The sequence below is a fragment of the Giraffa tippelskirchi genome, chromosome 8 (genome assembly GCF_054371585.1).
Source record: "Giraffa tippelskirchi isolate mGirTip1 chromosome 8, T2T-mGirTip1v1.2.pri, whole genome shotgun sequence".
Classification (NCBI taxonomy): domain Eukaryota; kingdom Metazoa; phylum Chordata; class Mammalia; order Artiodactyla; family Giraffidae; genus Giraffa; species Giraffa tippelskirchi.
The window spans coordinates 161,440,049-161,451,127 of NC_137282.1; the positions used below are offsets into that span (position 1 = coordinate 161,440,049).

At 56.5% G+C, this 11,079-nt stretch overlaps 1 protein-coding gene across 1 annotated transcript; it reads left to right on the forward strand.

Moving 5' to 3' along the window:
• The first annotated feature begins 583 nt into the window (after positions 1–583).
• On the forward strand, positions 584–9,018 carry NRN1 (neuritin 1). Its single transcript, XM_081519333.1, has 3 exons — positions 584–838; positions 4,932–5,076; positions 8,644–9,018. The coding sequence occupies exons 1-3, from the start codon at positions 784–786 to the stop codon at positions 8,870–8,872; spliced, it is 429 nt and encodes a 142-aa protein (XP_081375459.1). The 5' UTR covers positions 584–783; the 3' UTR covers positions 8,873–9,018.
• The last annotated feature ends 2,061 nt before the right edge of the window (positions 9,019–11,079 follow it).

Consider the following 11,079-nt stretch of genomic DNA (forward strand, 5'->3'; position numbering starts at 1 on the left):
GTGTGTGCGTGAGTGTGCGCTCACGCGCTCCAGGCCGTGCCCCCGAGCCCAGCCGCAGGGTTGGAGAACGCGAGCAGGCCAGCGCAGAGGGCAGGCGGAAATGTCAGATTCTTAGAGCTGAGCTGTTTTCCTCTCCAGCTCCCGCTCCTCTAAACCCCGCTGCAACGTAGGGAGGGGGCTGGATTCGCCCAGGAGCTGGTGCAGGAGCGGGCTGAAACAATCGAGTGGGCGCGCCAGGACTCCCCGGCTGCAGGCGGGGAGGGGAGAGGGAGCCCCGGTTCTGCGCAGAGAGGGGGCGGGGTTGGGGGGCCCCGGGAACAACGAGGAGGCGGGGGTGGCCGCCGAGCTGGGGAAGTGGTCCCCCCACCCCCACCCCCGGGAGTCGAGAACTCGTTCGGACAGCACATTAATTGGAGATAACTGATTAATTCGAGCTTCTGATGACTATAAATGGCGATTCTCTACCAAGGTGTCTTTATTTAAAAAAAAAAATCGTTCCGTGTCATCCCACACGTCAGGCCGGCTCGTGGGCGTGAGGCTGTACTTCCTCCGCCCCCTCCTAATGGAGTGAACCATTCCCAGCTCTCCCCTCCCTCGGCCTCTCTCTCTCTTTCTCTCCCTTCCTCGCTCCCTCTCTTTCTCTCCTCCCTCTGCCTTCCCCGTGCATAAAGTCTCCGTCGCTCCAGGAACTTGTTGGCAATGCCTATTTTTCAGCTTTCCCCCGCGTTCTCTAAACTAACTATTTAAAGGTCTGCGGTCGCAAATGGTTTGACTAAACGTAGGATGGGACTTAAGTTGAACGGCAGATATATTTCACTGATCCTCGCGGTGCAAATAGGTAAGTGGACGGCGGGCCGGGCTCGCGGAGGGCGGCGGGCGGCCGGGCCCGAGGCACCCGGGGGTACCGACTGGCCCGCGGTCGTCCGGGGGTGCGGAGAAGCCGGCAAATCCCCAGGGATGGGGCCATCGGCTCCTAGGGACTGGCGCGTCCCGGGTTGGTTTTGCTAAAAAAGGGAGAGAGAGAGACTCCAAATGTTCGCCAGGAAGTGTGTGCGGCCGGCTGTTTTCTGGAGGGGTTTCCCCCTCTTTTTACAAAGCGCACATCCGTATTTGCTTCTTTCTCTTGGGTGCACCAGGTTTGCTGCGCTTTGGGGAAATGCATTGCTCCCTGCCATGCTGCAAGATATTATTTTGAAGGGTCGAAAGGTGAATGCAGGAACCAGATGGCTAGGCAGCCAGAACTGGAAAGTTTATGTGCAGAATGCAAAGATATTCTAGGGCTCAGACTGCTGCATTTACAACTTTGTCATTCTCCCGCCGCCCCCCCCCATATCCTAGCTGCAGCGTTCACACCGGGCACCGCAGACCGGGCTGGGGGGCAAATTGAGAATAATAGGGAACCCCAGGGTATATCTTTTAATATGCTTATCATTAAGGAGCTTCAGTTCAGCTAAATATATATGGATATAATTTCTATGCACATTTGCCTCTTCCTTTCCACACAGACATCTGTATGTTATATACAGTAAGGGGTTAAGAAGTGTTTGCAATGTGTGGTGTTGGGTGTTTGTAATTTTTGTTTGTTTGGGATTGATTATGGATGGATTTATATAGTTCCCATTTTATGTTAAGGAATCTTGAGTCCTAGTTTCACTGTCGTTGGGGCTTTTGAAAGTTCATATTTTTTTTCCATCCAAAATGAAGACGGCGTAATGGAAGGGAACACGAGAAAACCCCCTTCTCTGTTGCTGGGTCAGAGCATTAATTAATGTAGCCTCAAAGTGAAAGTGAAGCAGATTATTAATAGAATGGACAAGAGAAAAAATAGAAAGTCTTCAAATGGGTTTTCTGTAGAGGAGGGAATTGTTGGCTCCTATCATTTGAGGCTGTAGCATTCTTTGCAGACAAATCCTTGCAGTATTGCAGGGAGGGGGGGAGTGCTTTAGGGAATTGGTTTGGTTGGGGCAAGAAATGAAATGCATAACATTTTTCTTCATGAGAAATGTGGAAGAAACAGGCTTTGGAGTTATCTATACATTAACATGGATTCTTTGCAGTAGGTTTTTATGCATTTGACAGGATTTTCAGAATCTCATTTTCTTTTTTGCATGAACATTGTAGGGATTTTAGAGTGTACAGGTGCAGGATGTCAGCAGCATTTCCTTTAATTCCAAGAAACGATTTGATGTTTTGAGTCTGGCTGTTTTGAATCTTTGACATTCATGCAAAGAGCTGCAATAAAGACATTTCTTATTGCAACAAATCCCTTAGATCTTGGAGATAAGTGGATGTGGTTTTTGCAGTGACTGCAGATTTTTAGAGAGCAGGAGACAGCAGTTGTTTTTCATATAGGGTTTGTAATCAGCGAAGGTTTGGGACTCTGCTTTCCCTGTGGGAAATAACCTTACTTTGAATGGAGTTAAAAAGAGACTGTGCATGCGAAATATGCTTGAAACACATTAACCTCAGCCGGGAAATGACCATTTGTTGGCTGTGGAATTGAAATTGAGCATGTTTGTTCCCGAATGCTTGCCCTTTCCCGAACCGGAGGCTCGATCTTTATTAATTCATGGCTGGGAGCTGTCCCAAATCACTGACATTTGGCAAGAAAAATGGGGCTTGGGCAAAGACGGGGAGGTGGAGGGGTGGGGAAGGCGAATGAAGACGAGGCGGGAGGAAGTTTGGAATGAATGAGAGGTCGAACAAATGAATGAACGGAAGGAGATGGCCCAAGACTCGGACACGGTAGAGGACAGGGAGGTAGCCCAGGTCACCCGCCCGAACCTCGATGAACCAGGGCTCAAGAAGGACAGCCAGGGTCGCCCGGGCTGAGACCTGCTCCGATGCAGAGATGCAGGAGCCTTCCAAACGAGCCCGGCCGGCAAGCCCCCGGCCTCCCCAGCCAGAGACCGAGGAGTCAGAGTTGCAAAAGATAGAAATTTTCACGACTTATTTTACACGCGCGCACACACACATGCGCGCTGTGGAAGGTTTTCCAGCAGCCCCTGAAAACATACCATGGCAGGGGCGCTTCCCGCATCCCCCCCAGCCCGCTCCCAGACCCCGGAGAACCCAATTCCCCTTTAAAATATTGTCAGTGCATCTTAGGGGCTGCTTTTTCACCACCGAGTTTTGGGGGTGATGGTGAGAAGAGACTGGGGGCCGGGGACAGAGGATGGACTGTATTTTATTTCGTTTACTCGCTGCAAAGCAGCGATTGCGGTGTGGTTTACAGGGGACGCCGCACAGGGTTCATTTCATCGGCGCTTGTTCTGTTAGAACAAAGATTCGTTTATTCCTTCATTCTAGCTCAGTGTTCTAGCTGATATTGCAGTCCAGGGGCTCTTGCTATTTCGTGGGGGGACCGGGAGATTGACGAAGGTTGACGTATCGGCCCAAGCTTCCCGTTCCGGATTAGAAAGCTTAAGGCCCGCCCCGCTCTCCCTGCAGCAATTTGGAACGGTGCGCTCTCGGAGGCCTCTGCGGGTTCGGTCACCTTCCCCCTTGCCTGCTCCTGGTCCAGGGACCAGCGGCTGGGGGCGGTGAGGTGTCCGGTCCTCCCCGGAGACACACGCGAGCCGTGGCGCCCTGAACGCCACCGGGAAGCGGCGGGCACTCAGGGCCTGGGCCCTGGAGGCCCCTTCTCTCCCCTTCCCTCGCCCAGCAGCGCAGGTCTGCACTTCTCCTGCGCACTCCTGGCACCCAGGGTGCTTTTGGCCGCTGGCTTTGTCATCTTCAGCCCGGTTCGTGCTTTGGGATGGAGAGAAAGGGCCACGGCAGCGCGCCCGCCGCCTGGAGCTTGTCTCTCAGTCCCGTGCCTCGGGGCTTGGCCGACCTGAGGCCAGAAGCGAGCACTCGGCGTCCCCTGGGTTTCTTCCTCCTCCTCCTCCACGTCGTCAACCTCCACCTCCATCTCCACCTGCTGCCACCGCCCCGGCTGCGACCCCGGCCGCGACCCCGGCCCCTCTGGAGAGAGCCCCGAGCCAGAGGCCCAGAGCCCCTGGAGGCAGCCACCCCGGCCCCCAGCTGCAGAGCTGGGGCTTGGAGAGGAAGGGTCGCGCCTCCTCGCTGGCTGGCAGAGCCGGGCTGGTTTTTCCCAAGGAGCTGAGCAAGGCGGAGGGAAGCAAGGGGCCGGCCTCAGGGATCTGGCCTCCTGAGAGGTGACCCAGGGTCACTAGCTCGGATACATCCAGACCCTGCCGGCCCTAACTGCCCGGGACCACCCTTCCCCCTCCCAGTCTAGGTGGATAGGGGGTGCAGACGAGGACCTCACTAGGAACTCTGTGGTAGACAATCCCTCTTATAATGAAACAATCCAAGTCGGTGGCTGCTGGGGGCTTCTAGAGAATTTATTAATTTATTCATTCAGCAGTGCTTGCCCAGCGCCCACTAAGCAGCAGGCTCCGAGCCCAGGGATTTTTCACAGACGTGGCGCTAGGCTGGGCCGTGGGGCCCCAGGCCCTGCTGCCTCCCAGCCCCTTCCTCACCCCTGCACTGTGCTGTCAGACCCCTCTGTCACCTCACAAAAGGGAAACCGCACTGTGAGTGCCTTGACGGGCCGGCTAGGGGTGTGCTGGGGAAGCGCAAGCGGGAGCGAGGAGAAAGAAAGAAAAGAGGCGGGGGAGGTGAGAAGAGGGGGTGAAGGAAACCGAAAAAGATGCCGAGAGCGATGCGGGCGGGGGTCGCACGGTAGGAAAGGCCTGGACTCCCCGACCCCACACCCGCGCACACGGGCTGCCTGCAGAAGACGCGTGCAGCTCGGCCATTCTCGGGCCCCACCGTTCATTCACCTTTGGCCCTGGTGTGCCCCGAGCCTGGGTGCCATTGGACACGGCTGGATGGGGCGATGCGCACTGGGCCCCGGCGGGCAGGCCGCGGGGCTCCGGGGCCAGGTGGCGGCACCGCTGACCACTGTCCCCTCCTCCCCGCAGCGTACCTGGTGCAGGCCGTGAGAGCAGCGGGCAAGTGCGATGCGGTGTTTAAGGGCTTTTCGGACTGTTTGCTCAAGCTGGGCGACAGCATGGCCAACTACCCGCAGGGCCTGGACGACAAGACGAACATCAAGACCGTGTGCACGTAAGTGTCCTCTCTGTTGGGCGAGGTTTCCGTGCTGGGGGGTGCATTGTGGAGGTGGGAGGGCGCCTCGCCTCCTGCCCTCAGGCCTTGGCTGGGGCGTGCCCTGCCCAAGGGGACCCTGTGGACTGGGCAGAGGAGGATCCTTTCCTGGGGCCCAGTCCCACACTCTGCAGCCGACCCGGCGTGCACAGAGACGCGCACAATCCACACACTGGAACCGCCGGACCCGGGGCGAGGGGGCACTGAGAGCTGCTGGCAGCTCCTCTCCACCCTTTGAGGCCCTCTTCCTCGTCCTCTTCTGCTGCGCCAATGAGCACTTCAACCAAGACAGCTGGTTTGGCTTGAGGGGCGTTTTAGGTAGTTCTATCAGGTTTGCCTAAAAAGAAAGGATCTCCGCTATTTTGTCCCCTTCCTCTAATAAAACTCCCCTCTGGCACAGGCCAAGAAACTTCACCGGCAGCAAGTGAGTGCAGATCCCTCTTTCTCTTTCGAGGAGAGAAACTGAAAGAATATTTTATTTTGGGGCGATGGCTTTGCCCAAATGTCCAGTAACCATCTCTGCCGAGTTTATAGCCAGTTTGGAGCTTTAGGGTAGCTATCCTCCTCGTTTATCCCTCCATTTCCTGCATCTGCAAGGTGTCCCCAGCCCAGGGCAGCTAAGGGCCCAACAAGGACAAAAAGGAGTTCATGCCAGGCCCAGGGGTATTTTCCCAGAGCCTGGCTAGAAAGCACAGCTCCCACTGGCAAATGAGGGTAGCCGAGTACTGTGGAGGATCAGCCACATCTGAGCTAAGGCAGACCTTAGAAATCCCCCCATCTTCTGCAGGACAGATGCACACACACTTACATTTTATTTTTCAAAAACAGTTGTAACCCTTCCCACCCCCATCACGGCCCTTCCAATAAAGCTGAGGCAAAAGGTGTTCCCTGTTTCCCATAGGCTGCAGTGACCACTTTCTGCACCCTCCTTGGTATACTCTGAAGTCCTTCCTCTCTCCCTAATTCCTTGGGGGCGGCATGTTATTTGTTAGCCACTGAGTCGTTCGATGGGGATGAATTTTGCTACACGCTTTCTTCAATACCCTGGTGTCCACCAGAAGCCACAGCAGCTAAGTGGCTGCTACTTTCCTATCAGGAAAGGGACAACATGCTGGGTCTGGGATGCACACCCACCTGCTTTAATCCTAAATGTCTGATGACAGGGAAGAAAGTATCTATAAAGATAGTCAAAAGCATAAATAGAAGTCAGCTCTCAATTCCTCCATCGTTTGCCAGAGTTTAATTATTCCAAGCTGTTGGGTTGTTTAGCAGGAAGATGGAAATGGAGTGGGGCCCTCCCATAAGTGGCAGACCGCAGCTGGGTCAGGTCGAGACTTCCACTCTGTTGGTGGCACTGAAGGCCACCTGCTCTCAGTTCTGGTGCTTAGTCAGTCGTTCAGCCCTGTCTGACTCTGCAACTCCTTGGAGCCCACCAGGCTCCTCTGTCCATGGGGATTCTCCAGACAAAAATACTGGAGTGGGTTGACAAGCCCTCCTTCAGGGGATCTTCCCAACCTGGAGATCGATCCCAGGTCTTCCGCATTGCAGGCTGATTCTTTACCATTTGAGTCACCAGGGAAGCCCACCTCCTCTCAGACCCACCTGGATTCTGTCCTCCTCTGCCCAGTCTCTCTTCCAGGAAGACCTGGTCCCCATCTGGGCTTGCATAAAGAAAGGAGAGATTGAAACCTCCTTTGGGAGGTGTAATTATGCAGAGAGCTGTCCTGCAGCCTCTCCATTTCTCTAAATCTCAGTATTTATTACAAATTGAGGAAACTGGAAGGCCTGTACCCCAGGCCCTGCTGCTGCTGCTGCTGCCGCTAAGTCGCTTCAGTCGTGTCCGACTCTGTGCGACCCCATAGATGGCAGCCCACTAGGCTCCCCCATCCCTGAGATTCTCCAGGCAAGAACACTGGAGTGGGTTGCCATTTCCTTCTCCAATCCATGAAAGTGAAAAGTGAAAGTGAAGTCGCTCAGTCGTCTCTGACTCTTCGCGACCCCATGGACTGTAGCCTACCAGGCTCTTCCATCCATGGGATTTTCCAGGCAAGAGTACTGGAGTGGGGTGCCATTGCCTTCTCCGTCAGGCCCTGCAGTCCTCATAAATCAGAGACTCACGGAGGTCATTAGGAAGCAGCAGGAGCTCAAGGCAGTCCAACAGAGGTTTGTAACTTGACTGTCAGCCAGAAGTCCGGGTGGGACTGAAACCTGGACCAAGCCTGCCTTCAGCGTGCTTACAGTCCAGGCCGGTGAGCAGAAGGGAGAGAGGGCAGGAGAGAACGCACACATTTCGTGGAGGGCCCTCGCTGGTGACCTGACACTAAGGGCCCTGGCGAAGGGGGAGCCAGACTGGAGTTAGCAAGAGGGCACGGATCGACCCAGCCCCGAAAGGAGACAGCGGCCCAGGAATCGATCACGGGTTGGAATTATATTTAGTCTGGAGATCTATTTTGGGTTTTCAGAGGAAAAGGGGGACAATTAAAAAAAAAAGGACAAGTTAGATGAAGGTTGTGGGGGCGGGGCTAGGAGCCGAGCCCGGGAGGATCGAGCGGCCGAGGAAGGCGCGGGCTCCGCAAGAGGCGAGCAGGGAGGACAGGGAGCCGGGCCCTCGAAGGCCGGCGCGGCGGGCACTACGCCGGCCCCGGGCCCCGCGCCTGGGGGCGGAGGGCTGGCACCACCTCCCGAAGGCCGCGGGGGTCCAGGCCCGCGGAAAGGCCTGGGGGTGAGGGGTGGGGGAGAGCAGGAACCCGGCGCGCAGGGCCAGAGCTCTAGGGGTTAAGGAAGCTGGAGGAGGCGAGGGAGCAGGCCCGGGGGCTCGGGCGCTGGCACTCACCGACCCCGGGGAGGCAGAGGCAGGCGGCCGTCTCCGCACGGGATCAGAGCCGGGAGGGCGAGGCGAGGGGCGGCGGAGGACCGAAGCGAGCGAGGTGGAGGAGGAAGCGAGGAAGGGAAGGGACCGGGGGGAAACCCGAGGGGAGGAAAAAGGAGGAAGACAAAGAAGGGGAGAGAAGGGAGTCGAGGAGAGCGGGAGACAAAAGGCGGAGCGGAGGAGACGCGAGGCCGAGGCGAGCGGGCGCGGCGGCTTGGAGACGGAGGGGGGAGGAGGAAGGGCGGAGGGGCGGCGCGGAGCCGCGGGGAGGGCCGCGCGCCGCGCGGGCCGGCCGTCCTGCAAGCTGAGAGGCATTAATGGGCGGCAGCTTGCGCGGCTTAGCACTGTTTTCCTAGCTGTGCCCGCCGAGGCCCGCAATCTGTCAGCGCGGGCCCAGGTGCCAGCGCGGCGCCGCGGGCGCGGAACCCGACCGGGAAGGGGCGGCCCCAGCTTGGACAGCGGCTCCCCGGACAGGCCGAGGTCCAGGGGGAGAGAGGCCCCCCGGGCTGCAGAGAGGAGGGTCGCAGGGAGCTTGGCCGGGCCGCCAGGGGGACGCTCGGGGTGGGGGGGGGGACGCTCGGGGTGGGGGGGGGCGCAGGCCCGAGGTCCTGCCCGCGCCCACAGTGAACCTCCTTCTGCTCTGTTCTGTTCCTCGCCAGATACTGGGAGGATTTCCACAGCTGCACGGTCACAGCCCTTACGGATTGCCAAGAAGGGGCGAAAGATATGTGGGATAAACTGAGAAAAGAATCCAAAAATCTGAACATCCAAGGCAGCTTATTCGAACTCTGCGGCGGCGGCAACGGGGCGGCGGGGCCCCTGCTCCCGGCGCTGCCCGTGCTCCTGGCGTCTCTCTCGGCAGCTTTAGCGACCTGGCTTTCCTTCTGAGCGCCGGGCCGGCTCCCCCGCACTCACGCCATGCTCCCGGAAACCGAGAGGAAGATCCATGCGTTCTTTGGGGACGTTGTGATTCTCTGTGATGCTGAAAACACTCATATGGGAATTGTGGGAAATCCTGATTCTCTTTCTGATTTCGTTTGGTTCCTTGTGTTTAATTTGCCAAATGTTACCAATCAGTGAGCAAGCGAGCACGGCCAAAAATCGGACCTCAGCTTCAGTCCGTCTTCACACAGAAATACGAAAATCGTAAACCCACCCCCATTTTTTTTTTAATTTTTATTTTTTTGGCACAAGAATCTCAGGAACGGCCCTGGGCCGCCTACTATATTAATCATGTGAATACATGACCAATGATGGGCTCCTCCTAACAGGAAAGAGGAGAGGAGAAGGCCAGGGGAATGCATTAAGAGAGCAGCATCTCGTGAATAATTCACGCTGTCTTTCTAACACAGTATCTTGTTTTGATCATTTCCACTGCACATTTCTCGTTGAGAAAAGTGAAAGGACAGATGGTTGGCCTTGTGTTTCAAGGCTAGGATGGGGAGAGGGAGGGAGTTGAGGAAACCTCGGGTCAGAGGTACAGGCTGCCAGAAGCAACGCTGCTGAAATCACTGAGAGGTTAAGCTTTACCTGCTCGTGTTGATGCATCTTTCGAAGTCCACTGCCTTGGTTTTCCCTCTTGTTTTAGCTGTTCCACATACAGTAATACCTGAATATCCAACGGTATAGATAACAAGGGGGGGGGATGTTAAATGTTAATCTAAAATATAGTTAAAAAAAGATTTTGACATAAAAGAGCCTTGATTTTAAAAAAAAGAGAGATGTAATTTAAAAAGTTTATTATAAATTAAATTCAGCAAAAAAAAAAAGATTTGCTACAAAGTATAGAGAAGTATAAAATAAAAGTTATTGTTTGAAATAGGGGTGTCCTCTGTTTCCTGCCCCAAGCCTGCTTTCTTGGCCGAGTTCTCTCGGGGTTCCCTAAGGGACACAGGATGCCAGGTGGTAAATTCACCAGCTCACCAGCCACCTGATAACCTACAGTCTTCAAGCAGTAGGTTACCAGGACCTCTTGCCACTTCCCTGAAGTCGTGTTTACCTAAGAGAAAGGGGAAGCTGTATTTTATTTCTGTAAGCCAAAAGGCAGGGGTCCTTCCTCGGGGAGGTTTGGGGGCGCTGGCCTTGCGCGCCTCTGAGAACGCACACGCTGACTCACGCGGGTCGGAAGCCCAACCACCGGCCCTGCGGACCGAGTCCTGCTCGCGACTCGCCGCTTCCTCTGCGGTGGCCGGAGGCAGCTCGCCGGGGAACCACCGTTAAGGGCTTCAGCGGAGGTGCCAGAGGCGTGGTCCCCGGCAGGGATCGGGCGAGTCCTTTCATAATTAATAAGACAGCTCAGCTGAAACGGCGAGGGCCCCATCGATCCGGCCGGCGAGCTGCTTCCACCTCTCCTATTTTTGGCCCGCGTGCCCTCACGGAGAAGTAACGGCCCGCAAGTAAACGCGGCGGAGAAGCCCCGGGTCCCGGACGGCCGGAGGAGAGCAGGCTGCAGGAGGCAGAGCCGAATGTGGGCCCCCGGGTTCCCGGACGGCGAAGTCGGATTTCCTGGACAAAGTGAGGGTGGAGGTGGGGGTGGAGGTGGAGGTGGGGGTGGAGGTGGGGGTGGGGGTGGGGGCGGAGGCTGGAGGACCGCGAGGGAGGCTGCGGAGGCGGCCGCGGGTGCCCGCGCCGGCTCCTAAGGGGGGTGCGGAGACCCTGAAATGCAATGTGTAAACAATCGCTGGAGTAACCGTTCATAAATCAAACCCAGTGGGTCGCAGCGCAATCTGCATTCCCCCCACGGATTGAATTCCAGCAACACATGCGCCCCTGCGCCCCGAGCGCTGGGAAGCGGCGAGGATTCTGAACTGCGGCAGGTCCACGCACGCGCCGCGCCCGCCCCTCCGGGGGATAGTCCCCCGCCGCCTGCCCAACCCGCCCGCTCCCCTGCCCATCCCTAGTCTCAGGCCAAACCTAAGGAGATCTAGCTGCCTGCGCGCAGTGGTCACCCACCGAGGAACTCTGGTTGTTTGGCAAAATAGACTTTGGTTCTAGTCGTTTCAATGGTAATTTTCGGTCTCAGTATAAATGCCAAGATTCTAACCTGAGCTCAGTGCCTGGAATTCAAATTAAAATGTCTGAGCCTGTTTTAAATA

Excerpts from the sequence above, each read along its gene's own strand:
- NRN1 (XM_081519333.1), top strand. The coding sequence starts at position 784 with ATGGGACTTAAGTTGAACGGCAGATATATTTCACTGATCCTCGCGGTG. Across the intron at positions 839-4,931 it reads GATCCTCGCGGTGCAAATAG|CGTACCTGGTGCAGGCCGTG; the intron begins GTAAGTGGACGG and ends TCCTCCCCGCAG. Across the intron at positions 5,077-8,643 it reads AACATCAAGACCGTGTGCAC|ATACTGGGAGGATTTCCACA; the intron begins GTAAGTGTCCTC and ends GTTCCTCGCCAG.